Raw genomic sequence first — 13,009 nt, 5'->3', positions numbered from 1 at the left:
AAATGGCAGAACAATAATAATAATAATAATAATAATAACAGTAATAATAATAATAATAATAATATTAATAATAATTATAATAATATCAATAATGATGAATGTAAATATAAAAATATAGATATAAAAGTTGCTTTATTATACCAAAAAACGCAATTTGCCTTGCCGATGGTTTTAAAACACGATATTTTCTTTATTTAAAGTCGAAATACGGAGAGGGGATGGGGTAAATTCGGAGGGCTCCCATGGACGTAGGCTTAAATAAATAAAAAAAACTTTCTTCAGGAAACATGTTGACTGATGTCTCATACATATGTCTTTTCCAAGTCGATTATACAAGTCAAACTGGTTTTGTAAAGTGGCGGGAATGCAGGGGGATGCAGTTTTGCCACCTCGGGGTCTCCAAAAAGATATATATTTTAATAAAGTTAAAATATGGATTGAGGTAGGATACATTCGTCATGATTCATGTGCCAGAGTTTCATTGAAGCAGTAACCTGCAAAGCAATGTCTCCTGTAAATTTTCCAAGAGAAACAAAATAGAAACAAATAAAACAAAATTAATAGTGTTTTACCGATACCGAAATGCATTTTGTCCGTATGTATCATAGATTACGGTGTGGCAGACACACCAACAAAAGCGATACACACTTAAAAATAGGTAGTCAAATTTTGACTAGTTTGGGTGGTCATTTCAAAATAACCCTGGATGTAGTCAAATTTGACTGCATATAGGGTCAACCTTTCACTGTTTACTTTGCCTATTGGCTTTTTGACTGCGCCGGAAGTTAAAAATGACTAGGTGTATGAAGTGGAAAAATAACTTGCCTAAAGAGTCATCATCACAATGACTGCAATGCAAGTTGAACGGCGGAGGGATATATTACTGTGTGCAGTGTTCAATAATCAATAGTTATTTTGCTAATACTTGTAATGTTGTAATAGCAAACAAATTTAATCAGTGTGAAAGAAACAACATTTTAAAACTTTCCATGTATTTCACTTCATTTGCGTTGTGATATATATTATTTTTATCAAAGAACTATTTTACTTCAGGTCGAATCACTCAATGTATGGTGAGTATGATTTCGAATTTCCCGGCCGCGCCGCCGCGTCTCAAGTTGCGAAATTTTTACTGCAGTCTTGCATGCGACCGCTTGGTGTTGATGATGGAGAGGCTCCTAAATAAGTGGGGATTAGGTGGTTTAGTTGCTGTGTTTGAAGGTAAGAAATTTGTCTTGAGTGTCAAACATATTTGTGTCTTTACTACAGGTATGTAAACTTACATGATTGTAGTATTTCGTTAAGCTTAAGTAATTTCACAAAATAACACGTTGACATTGGCATTGCCATTGCAGTGCATGGCATCATGTAACCCAGAGAGCTCCCGCCCGCTGCGCGGGCGGAGCCCAGAATCTAAGACTTAGACAAGTAACACTTAACATAACAGACATTAATGCTAAGTCAATCGTATTTCAACACTGATTATTCTGAAGTAAAGCGTTCCTGAATAAAAGAAACTGCTGAGAATTATACTTATTCATATGAAGATGAAATAGAGGGGACGGACTAGGCCTAAACTTCAACTTTCAAGCTTGAAGTTTGGGCCTAGTCCGTCCCCGCTATTTTCATACCCCATGACTACATCGACAATCTCGCTAGCCGGCTAGCACCGGCGATATCAAAGGCCGGATCCCGCTCTGACCATATCCCTACATTGACCTAAATTTGAATAGGCCTAAAATCGACAGTTTGTCGTTACTAAAAAACAGGAGGTCGGAAACAAGTCCACATCTACCCCTGATAATTGTCTAATCACAATAAAACTGAAATAAAGGTTTACTTTGGACCTACATGAAGCATTCCGATGAATGTCTAGATCTACGACAAACTATATAGGCCCCCCTAGATATAGTATTTTTTGAGAAACTCAATGATCACACTTATTTGGAAGTCAGGCAAAAGAAATATTGAAATTGAGGTTTACATAGTGCGTAATACAGGATGAGCCCCGAACCCCGGCAAACACATTACAATTTGCAAGTGAGATCAAAACATGAAAATGAGCGTAACTTACTTTTATTCCTATGGAATGTCATTAGAATAGTATTGATGTTCCCTCCAAGATTTTCCGCTCCAATGAAGTTCACTCAGAAACCATGATTTCGAACATCAATTCTATAAACAGATAATTAGTCTAGCTATTTCGTTTCAGAAACCTCAAATTCGCAGAGTCCAAAAGAACGACACTTCGCACAGATATCGTAGGGAATTGTGGGACGGAAAAAAATGTTTAATGCATGAGTACATGAATAAAACATTAGCGTTTAATCCAATCATACAAGTGCATTATACGTATTTTGACGTCATTCTTATGAATAAAACATTGACCCTCCAAAATCATCCTTCAAATTGTCCGCCGGCAGCCATGTTGGCTATGTACAAAACCTATGGGAGATAAAAACACGCGGAAAGAGTTCCCTCTCTAGTATACGTAAGATCGTATCTCTGTGCCTACAACACACAGTACAATGTCCCATGCAATGTCTATGTGCTTGTGTGCTTTACGCATACACACAACCCAGTGTGTAAGCACTGCGCGCATATCATATGCAAATAGGTAGACAGGCCAGTCTATTCTCAAGCAGGGTAGAGTAAGTTACTTACAAAGATAATCAAAGAGTTGCCTAAATTTTAGCAATATCAGTTTTAGGAAGAAAACAAACTGAATAATCATGCCTTTAGAATCTATTATAATGCAATGAAAATGATATTTAGCCACTGTATCTTCTGTTTGACATATTTCCCCATTATGTTGATGCCCCTATTCCGAAATTGATGAACCTATATGGTATGATAAGTTTATTGAACTTTATTGAACCCTGTATGTCTAGACTATTCCATTTTCAGTTAGGTATGTGGTGCATCATAAATGACTTGGAAGTACTAACAATTGTTTTTCTCACAAGTAAAATGTATTCTTATAACTGCAGGAATTTATTTTTTCAGAAAGATGTTATTTCTTAAGATTTATGTCTATCATTCATCCCATGTAAAGCTCCTACAGGTTGCATAGGGCAAAATTGGATGTTCAGTTGAATTTTTGGACAGTTGAAAATTAACGCAAAAAATTGCATTTTGAAAATGAATAGAGTTTTGTGTCTGATATGAAGACAAATATTGGATTTTGGACCCTGAAATTTTTTTTTGATGTTAAGCCGGCATGTACAATTTTGTACGCCAATGTTAGAAAAGACGCGCAAGCGTCGTTTTAAATCGTAAGCACAGCTTACATCGCAAAATTGGACGTTCGGTCAGATTTTTGGACAGTTGAAAATTAACGCAAAAAATTGCATTTTGAAAATGAATAGAGTTTTGACAAATAGACAAATATTGGATTTGGGACCCTGAAATTTTTAGAATTGGATGTTTAGAATTGCAAAATTGGATGTTCATTTAAATTTTTGAGAGGACTGCCTTTCAATAAAAAAAAATACTAATCAATAATAAAAACCCAATATTTTGAGCAAAATGGGAGTCATGCTGAATAATAGGCCTACAAAATCAGATTGATGTAAACATTTTGTATTTCGTTATTCATTGCACTATACATAATTACATGTACATATCAACTCGTTAACAAAAACTTTTGATAACAAAAAGTATTTTTGTCAAATCTCAAGAAAATGCCTCACATGGTATAAATTTAAACAGTTCTGACAAGAAGTAAATTCTAATTCCCATGTACTTTAACAAGTAACAAATAATTTTTTTCTGGCCTAACTGAAAAAAAAATACTGGTATAATAAAAATAACCGTTCAAATATTTGTTTTTTTCTTTACCAAATTCTAGGACATAAGTGCTATTCTGGAAAAGGCTGCTGGTGGCCAGTCCATTCTCGGTGAACTTGAAGAAGGTGGACCACAGAGTGCCTCTAACAGACGAAGAATGGTGAGAATAGTTGTATCCCACCTCATGGAGAAATATGGAAACAAGTAAGAAAATACTCAAAAATTTCCAAACAACTAACAAAATCAATAGACCAGGGTTGGAGCTTAGACCAGTCAAAAGCTATTTTCACAAAAGTGGTGAAATGCAGGTTTGCTGCCAGCTTATGCATGCCCTGTCTGGGGATATATGAGGGATGGATATAAGTTCTCAACCTTCAGGTAGGAGAAAAGATAAATTGATGATTTTCATATCCCTGATATGATTCAACAACTCTTAAAATTGGGGGGGGGGGGAAGTTTCATTATAAAAATTAACTGAAATATTTGCTTTGTTACAAAACTTTGACTGTTTCAGGTTTCTGAAGATAACTTTTCAATAGAAAATGAAAAGACAGTTACAATCAATATTCATCTCCAAACTTGTTCAGATGCATGAGGGTCATGGTGCAGTGACATCACTGGAAGATGATTGCCCTTGCTGTGCTGCTAAAAAGTATGCAGCATAGTTTAAAGGCAGTAGGGAGCATCTGGAAGATGAATGAGTGCAAAATCTATTTACTAATAAAAGACAAATTTGTTCTTATATTATCTTATAGGTATCTGTAGTAGATCATTATTTTTTTCCTTTCTTCTTGGATCTTTATAATAATAGACCATCTGCTGAACAGAAGGTGGGCATGGCAATATCCATGATTCAACAATTTCCAGCACTGAAAAATGTTGAAGGACCTGGTTATGTAAGTATAAGTTTAATCACGTTAAAAGAACATCATTTGAAGCAGAAAATTGTGTTGTTATCAACAAGTTGTTTTTGTCCCATTGTACCATATGGCTTTCCCCATGAACAATAACTTTGAACAGAAGAGAAAATACCGGACTCATCTAACGCTTATTGGTGGCATTTCGGTTTCTCTCGTGCCATATTCTTTCTGTTCGATAACAACAATATGCGTTGTCAACTATTTTGCACCATCATAAGTGTTTAAATACTGAATTGAACAAAATTTTTACACTTAAATGTTACACTTTTTTAGGTTGTACTGTAAAGTAGGTGCTGTATATTCACTCATTGCTGTTACATGTATTTCTTTGTATAAATTTCGCACATAGGAAGCATGGTATACACCAGCAGTAGAGGGTGAACATGCAAAGGGCTTCATCGAAGAAAGGTTGAAAAATGTGAGAAAGAGAATGCCAAAGCAAGGGTGGACATCTTTGGAACCTTCAAGTTCAAGTGAGGAGAACCAGAAAGAACCATCAACCAAGGAAAAAATTGAAGAACTAAAATCTAAAGGTATGTTAATGTGCCTAGTTTAAGTTTTGTTGCATGCTTTGTGAACATTGAATGTTTAATTATTACTGGCTCATCTTCAAGTTCAAGTTGGGTTTGGTAGGCTTACTTGATTACAATCTTCAGAATTATCAGATGATTTATAATGTTCCACATTCCACAGGGACCAGTCTTTGGTCTACCAATTTTCACCTCATGATGCTCAGTAGATTGCTTGTGATCAAGTTAGCTCAATCGGTAGGGCATTGTACTCCAGATCTTAAGGTTGTGTGTTAAGTCCCAGCGCAGCCATGATTTGTATGTTTGATTGAAATTCCCTTGGCCACGGAACTAATTGCTTATTGTCTCAGCTACCGGTATAATATTCGGGGACTCCGAGAGCTGGTCCCAGTTGCAATATTGTTCTTCTAGATGTAGGCTGAATAGGGTTCTGTGCCCAATAGCAGCTGCATCCCTGGATGATGCTAAATGGAGTGTCTTTTGGGTGAAAGTGATCAATGCCATTTCTCTCAAAGTGTGTTGAGGCTGTGAGTTTACGCTTTAAATTTGTAGAGCGCACTTTAAAATCATCTGCATGGTTTTTTTTTGTTGTTGTTGCTTGTAACACTTAATCAACTTGCATCAAAGGCATGTTCCAACCTCTTACAAGAAACCTATAACTAGTTTAGATAAATTTTTACAGGAAGCTTAGTCTGATTCCTGTAGTGCATCTGGTCAGGAACTTACATCCCAGGGGGGGGGGGGGTCTGTCCTCATTGAAAGGGGGGTATCATGCATGACCAAGGACTTGCCAAAAGCATCCTAAACAAGTATTTACAAATGCAAAAATATACACCCTAAATAAGTATGATTATCGGTAATTTGCTACCCTAAGTAAGTAATCCCCAAAGCAAGTAATAACTATTTTCAAACCAAGCAAATAGTGATATATGTTTTGCTTTCCGTGCATGAGGTCGGGCTAATTCAAGTGTTTGCGGGCATGTGCAAAGTGTTTTTGGCTGGGATTTGGGAATATTCCATCATTGTGATAAACTGTAGTGTTAAATGAACATGTAATTAGCCCTAAGTACACAGGTAAGGTGAATTTTTTTTAAAGACACTGAATGCGTAACTCATCGGTTTAAAAAAAGTGACCCTTTTTCTTGATTTTTGGTGATTTTGAGACCCTATTTAAGTTACGCACGTAACGTGCATGATTGTAAAAAACACCCTTTTTACGTGAATTCTTGGTCAAGCATGATACCCCCCCCCCCCCCCCCCCCGGGACTTACATCAGTGCACTAGATCTTAGGATTGATTGCCGTCAAATTTTAGAGCCTTAAACAGGTGTCACCGGCATGGTGGCCTAGTGGTTAGAGCGTCCGCCTCATGATCGGGGGGTTGTGGGTTTGAACCCCAGCCGGGCCATACCAAAGGCTTTAGAAATGGTACCTACTGCTTTCTTGTCAGGCACTCGACATTAGAAGAATGGAGTAGGGAAGTTAAACACATGGCTACCAGTGGACTAACCCCCTGCTGTAGTTTCTCTACTTTCCAGTAGACATGTGGCCTAGGTTTATTGAAATGGAGATAGGCGCCGCTCTATGGGCCGAAAGGCTTGAGAAGGACTTTAACTTTTTGTAAAAGGTAGTTTAGGGTTTGCTGTAGGTAGCCTACTATTGATTTTGTTTTTTATCACCTTGTCTTTTTCAGAAAAAGATATGGAGCCGGAGAACTTGGAAGAAATGAAGCAATGGCTTCAACATAATAATAGCCCTATCCCTAAAGTGGTGGAATTCATGAAGAAGACTGCACTGAAAAGACAAGAAAAATTCACTCAGAGAAGAAATCTACCGTGCATGACATCGAGTTGCAATGGCCTCGACTCTTTGATGTCCCTAACATGGTATGGGGTAACTTTTGTTTTCTTGGTTTATGTCAAAAGTACAGTAAAGCATTAATTCTTGAGGTGTGCTTCTCAAAAACCCAAATAAAATTCCTCATTGATCTTTTTTGCCTGCCAGGACCAGTAACAAAAGTCTACCAAATTCTGCCTGTTTTTATTTGGTACTACTGATAATAATATACTTCCCTACATGTAACTTTTGCCAGGTGTCATTAACATAATCAAGGCCTAGCTCCTTGGTTGCTGGATATTCATTTTGCAATTAGACATTACACATGTGCCCACCCCAAAATTACCATACTGAATCAAGGTTTTACAATCCTTCTTTATGCATTTTAATTTGCATCACAGATAGATGGTGATTTCAGAGCAGTTCATGGGGATGTGTCTGACAGATTAATCATGAAATGGACTCAAGAACTGGCAAAAAAACTACTGCAGTATGGAGAAAAGCAAAGTCCACAAGTGCAAGCCGGTACATATTTTCCCCGGGGGGAGGGGCACTCAATATGAAAGTGACGTACGAGTAAGATCACACATCTCGAACATAGGGGTCTTTCGGTGATGCGTTCAAATGAAAAATAGGGGGTCTTTGGGTGACAAATGAAAAATAGGGGGTCTTTGGGTGACAAGTAAAAAAATAGGGTGTCTTTCAGTGACAGTCTAAAATCTGGGTTTTTCGGTGACACACCAAGCTAAAAAATGGGCTCTTTTTTAGTGTGATTAAATGGCATTTTTCTGAAAATCAAAAATTTGGGCAATTTTTGGGTCAGAGAGTGCAAAATTCATGGGTCTTTGGGTGACAGAAAAAAATTGGGTCATCAAATGGAAAAAACGGGGGTCTTTGGGTGACAGCAGTCCAAAAAAGGGGGTCTTTTTGATCGCACATGGTGCAAACTTCAATATTGAGTGCCCCCACCACCACCACCCCCACCCGGGGTATTTTCTGTAATATTTTGCTTTTCAATAATTTTGTATACTGTTGTAAAAAAGATGCGATTCAGTGTTAAAATATTTACCATGGAATTGCTCTATTTTAATTGAAGTTTGTTTTCCTTTCAGATATAGATGATCAAAGTGCACAGGATGCAGGTCTGACAGCACTGCCCTTGATACTGCCTACAGGAAAACTGTCAAACGCAAAGAAATCCAGGGCTACGGTGAAAGAAGCAATGGAGTCCTTCATTGATTTTCAGCCGGTAAGTATGGAGTAAATTTTAGTGCCTACTAAATGAAATGTTTGGGTATAGATGTGGGATGCAGATGGGATATATCCAATTGGAGGATGGTTTTGTATATCTTCTTGCACATAAAATGAAAGAAATGCCTCAAGTACTCCATTTGGTTGAAAGTGATATGTAAAGAATGGGACACGTTCATCAAGACAACAACAGTTTGGCTGATGTGATGCTCACACAGTTTGTATTGCATAGATCTGTTTTACTTAATTGTTATCATCGGAGATGCCAGACTTCAGGAAATTTTTTTCAGCATCTCCAGTACAAAACAAGATTAAAAATTCATATTTTCAAGAAATTTTATTAGCGTTTCAGGAAAATGTGACCAAAGTCACTGGCATCTCTGTATCATTTTGATTATGGTTCGATTAACTGCAGAATTTGCATGCTTGTCGCACTACAACATTTGTAGCACATCCCACATGCAGCCCAAACTTTCCATGTTTGCTAATTGAAGTTCAGCTGACAGGTCCCTAATAGAACTCGACTCTCACTCTACACCTAGATCTGTGATAGATCTTTAGAACTGTGATATAAAGAAAGGTTAAGTTTATATGACAACTTCTATCATGATCATGGTCAAGTTACAGTAGTTACCCTCACTATATAGATTTGACAGACTGACCCATGATGTCAAACGCCAGGCAGTATAGTCAAATATTGTTCCTCGACCAGCAAAGTGTGTGCACACAATGTACATCAGGACCATGCTAAAGCTATATCTATCTACAACCCACTTACCAGTAAGAATTAAGTACGCAGACAGAAAATATCTAGATTTATTTTTTAAACGTAAATTAATCAGTAGATTTATTTTCTCTTTTTACAGATAGGGACAAACCTCCCTCAATACTTGGATGGACTCATGTCAAAGAGGCGGCAACCATTTGTCCTGGCCCTTGGCCCACAGAAAGCGCCAGCACAATATTTTGCTGTGGTTGAGGGCCGTGCCCTTAAGCAAGACAGCCTTCTGAAGGCTGTTGATGTGTGTTTCAAGTTGTTTTATGTACTTGACCTGGAGTATCCATCTGCGTGCTATACTACATGGGAGTTTATTCAAAAAGTTCTGTACCAGGTAAATGCCAAAGACAGGAACACCACCTCCTGTGTGAGGTCATTAAGGACATATGTCCTTCATACTTAATTTTCAACCATTTAATGGTCAATGTCAGTTCAGCAGAACTCAAAATTCTGATATGTCTCCTAATTTGGATATGTCTGTATGCCATGTATGAAATTCAATACTAAAATGGATTTTACAAGTTCAGGTATCGAGGTACGTCAATTCCTCAAGGCAGCAGCTCCACGTGCGTACTTAAGCAGCATCTTCAATTGCTTGCGTGTGTACGCATGCGCCTTTAGGGTTCCTTTGTGACATCAGATAAATGCGTATCAATTTCACTGCCTATCCTTTTCAAATCTATTTTAGTCATTCGTATACAGGGGGGTACAAAGGGTATCCAAATTCCAATACCACATTTTGATTTTAAATTTTGCAAGCAACAAAACAAACAAAATTGCAAAGTGGCAAGTATGCCAACATTTTCATTTTGTCTGCTAAATACCTCTGCGTTTTAAATTGTATCTCTGCAAATTAATGCTAGTGGCTTTAGAAGATGGGTTTGTGACAAAAAGCTCAAACTTGTCATTTTTGTGGCAAATTATGGTTTTTCGATCAGTTAAATTTATAGACTAGGTTTAAGCCAAAATGTTTGCACAGATAACATTTAATGTACATAAGTTAATATATAGCAGACACATTAAGCAAGTTTTGACATAATTACCACTGTGTGATATTGTTTTCTTGACATTAATATTCTGGTAGCAGAATTCAAAGACCTTAGCCCTCATTCATTATACTATGCCATAACCAAGGCGCATATCCAAATTGTGATTCGTATTTTGAGTTCCGCGAGTTGATGTTATTTATACCACTGGATGTACTGAACTACATAGGCCCTTCAAACTAGAATTTAATGAAAATGAAAATAATATGCTGAACTGCATACTTATCAATGTTTAGCTTGGGATCATTGTACTAACCTTGGTGTGATTGTGAGAGGAGAGGGTGGCCACTCATGTGTATACTTTCAAAAATGACCCCAAGCTAGGATTCACCAAAAGTGGTCAAATTTACCCCAAACAAGGATTTTAATTGACAAAAAACACCCCAAACAAGGGGTAAAATACCATGTGATCACAAGGTGTGATTGCGCCAGTGAAATGACTAGAATCTATGAATAAGTGATGTAATGTGTGGTAATTGAGTTGTATTGCCTTTTTACAATTGAAGTGTTACAAATAGCAAGTTTTACTTTTACTGATGGAATTATAATACACGGCAAGTTTAAATTTAACTGATATTACTGCAAATAGCAAGTTTGAATTTAACTGATACATTATTAGAATTTGATTAATTTCAACTTTGAATTTAACTGATAGAATGACAACTATTAACTGATTAAAAAAAATGATGTAACTGATAGAATTGTAAATTATAGCAAGTTTCAGTTTAAGAATTGGTGTGACCCTTGGTACATTGCTGTTTGCTGACAAAGCATTTTTCAGATGTTGGACTTGCAGCTACTGCTCCCGAGTTGCAATAGAGTTACATAGAATGTGTAGAAGTATTTCTTTGAAATAGTTACAAATATAATTTTATAGAGGGAATTTTCCAAAAGGTCCTTCCTGTTCAAAAACCCAATGTAAATACATTAATATGACTTTAAAATGGTACATGTGTAAAACCCATTGAAATGAGCCCGATACATAGTGTTTATGGATCGATCAGCAATGCAGCTTGATTGGTGGCGAACACAAGTGAAGAAATTCATGTTTTAATTCGTACTTTTTCGATATGAACTGAAATTGAATTTGTTTTAAATTAATTAAGCAAATTGACTTCCATGTTATCCTGTAACTTATTCAGTATTAATGTACATCAGTGTAAAAAAATTGGGTAAACAGGAATGCAGATGATATGCAGCTTTTCTTGGGACAATTCATGTAATAACATCTAGGTGTCAGATGTGGTGTATCATATGCGTGTGTAAATGCCATCATTCCATGTGAATCTGATGCAGACACTTTGTAGATGGCATACAGATCTTCAATAGAGAAGATTCATCTTGACAAAACCAATATCAATTACTGACCTGACAGTTTCGGCCATCCTGGTCGAAAGCCATCTTCTCTAGAGGGCGTTCCGACGAGAATTGGATCATAACTGTCAGGTCAGTAATTGATAATTGGTTTTGTCAAGATGAATCTTCTCTATTTATGATGTCAATGCAGTCAAACCAGATGAATTTATTCAAGAAAAAATCATACAGATCAGATATTTGGCCTACTACCACATCATTGATCAATCAAGGTCAATTATTTGAAAAGCAAATTATAAAATCTGTAATGTCTTAATAATGTTAGAAAATGCTTCAGTGCTTTTCAATTTGACAGTGTACTTTTTAGGATCAAATTTTAAATGTTACCACTCTTGTATTGCTATTTATTGTTTTGGAAGCATCTAATATGTTCTTTATAAATAAATTATTTGTTTATGCACAATAATCTTTTAGTTTTTGTGTCTAATTAATGTGTTAAGCTTACAAGTAGTCGGATACAACTAACCACTGAAGTCAAAATCTGACTACATTGAAGTTGAAATTGACTACATTGAAGTGAAAAGATGGAGGAATGAAATGACCCTACTGTCTATTGCATTTGACCCCTTTTCATTTAAATGTAGTCAAATTTTGACCTTTTTGTAGTAATTTTTTACTTCATTTGGGTCATTTGTTGACTACCATTGTAGTTAAAATCATTTGACTACATCTAGTGGGTCATAAATGACCCCAATGGGTTCGGTGTATAGTTGACCCTGAGAATGGGGTCAAAAATGACTGTTATAGGGTCATTTTTGACTACCTATTTTTAAGTGTGTACGAGAAGCCGATGGAAGCTATTGTGTTGAGATTGAGTTATCTCGAATGACATACCATTGATCGCTTTATTGTCCGATTCGTGAGTGTGACTGTGACAGAGAGATTGTTTTGGTCTCGTTTTAGCGCAATATCACGTCATACATTTTGACATATTTGCCCTGTTTCTAAGCAAATTAAGACACTAATACTGTCATGAAGCATATCGATGTTTTCGCTAATAAATTCTCTTTCATGTAGAATGTTGACATTGGGTATTAGTTGCTGTTTTTTTAAAGCAGTTCAGGATTCATGAAAAAATACTTTGTTTTAAATTATAATTTGCATAATTTATGTAAATTAGGTAATAATTAACAAGGATATCCCAATCATTTTATAACAATTTTCTTCCCTTTCTTACCCTAAGTCTTTATTTCCAATTTTAGGGCAGTTCTGGTTAAAAATATATTCTGAAATACTTGTTTTTACTATATCGACATAATATGCAAATTTATGCAAATTACTTGCTTATTTGCATAGATACAGCGTGTCTCTTTGGATGAATCTTTTTCTTTTGACTCAAGGACCATTTGTGCCAAGTGGGACATTTGTACTAAAAAATGCAGCGTTCAACCTCTTAACAAGTCTACTACACAGCTTGGATTACAGGCGCACGCCACAACGCCCAGTACCGTACAAAAAGTCCTCTTATAACGCGATCTTTTATGCA

The 13,009-nt window shown here is 36.4% G+C and overlaps 1 protein-coding gene across 2 annotated transcripts; it reads left to right on the top strand.

Annotated features, from left to right (window-relative positions):
• Positions 1-1,081: 1,081 nt before the first annotated feature.
• Positions 1,082-11,929, top strand: LOC135157710 (uncharacterized). 2 transcript variants are annotated; one of them, XM_064114380.1, is made up of 8 exons: positions 1,082-1,221; positions 3,851-3,993; positions 4,601-4,685; positions 5,059-5,242; positions 6,932-7,124; positions 7,476-7,599; positions 8,187-8,323; positions 9,192-11,929. In XM_064114380.1, coding segments are annotated over exons 2-6 (510 nt in total). In that variant the 5' UTR covers positions 1,082-1,221; positions 3,851-3,946; the 3' UTR covers positions 7,477-7,599; positions 8,187-8,323; positions 9,192-11,929. The 2 variants fall into 2 exon arrangements, with proteins under 2 accessions (XP_063970450.1, XP_063970451.1); XM_064114381.1 differs by having other exon boundaries at positions 1,132-1,221; positions 3,851-3,949; positions 9,192-10,700.
• The last annotated feature ends 1,080 nt before the right edge of the window (positions 11,930-13,009 follow it).

The sequence above is a fragment of the Lytechinus pictus genome, unplaced genomic scaffold, assembly GCF_037042905.1.
Source record: "Lytechinus pictus isolate F3 Inbred unplaced genomic scaffold, Lp3.0 scaffold_19, whole genome shotgun sequence".
In the NCBI taxonomy this organism is placed as follows: Eukaryota; Metazoa; Echinodermata; class Echinoidea; order Temnopleuroida; family Toxopneustidae; genus Lytechinus; species Lytechinus pictus.
Note: the sequence above shows the minus strand (reverse complement) of the source record. Positions and strands in the feature narration are given on the sequence as shown.

Bases quoted from the DNA above. Each gene is read 5' to 3' on its own strand.
- LOC135157710 (XM_064114380.1), top strand. From the start codon at position 3,947: ATGGTGAGAATAGTTGTATCCCACCTCATGGAGAAATATGGAAACAA. The intron at 3,994-4,600 runs GTAAGAAAATAC...TTATAATAATAG, and splicing joins ATGGAGAAATATGGAAACAA to ACCATCTGCTGAACAGAAGG. The intron at 5,243-6,931 runs GTATGTTAATGT...TGTCTTTTTCAG, and splicing joins TGAAGAACTAAAATCTAAAG to AAAAAGATATGGAGCCGGAG.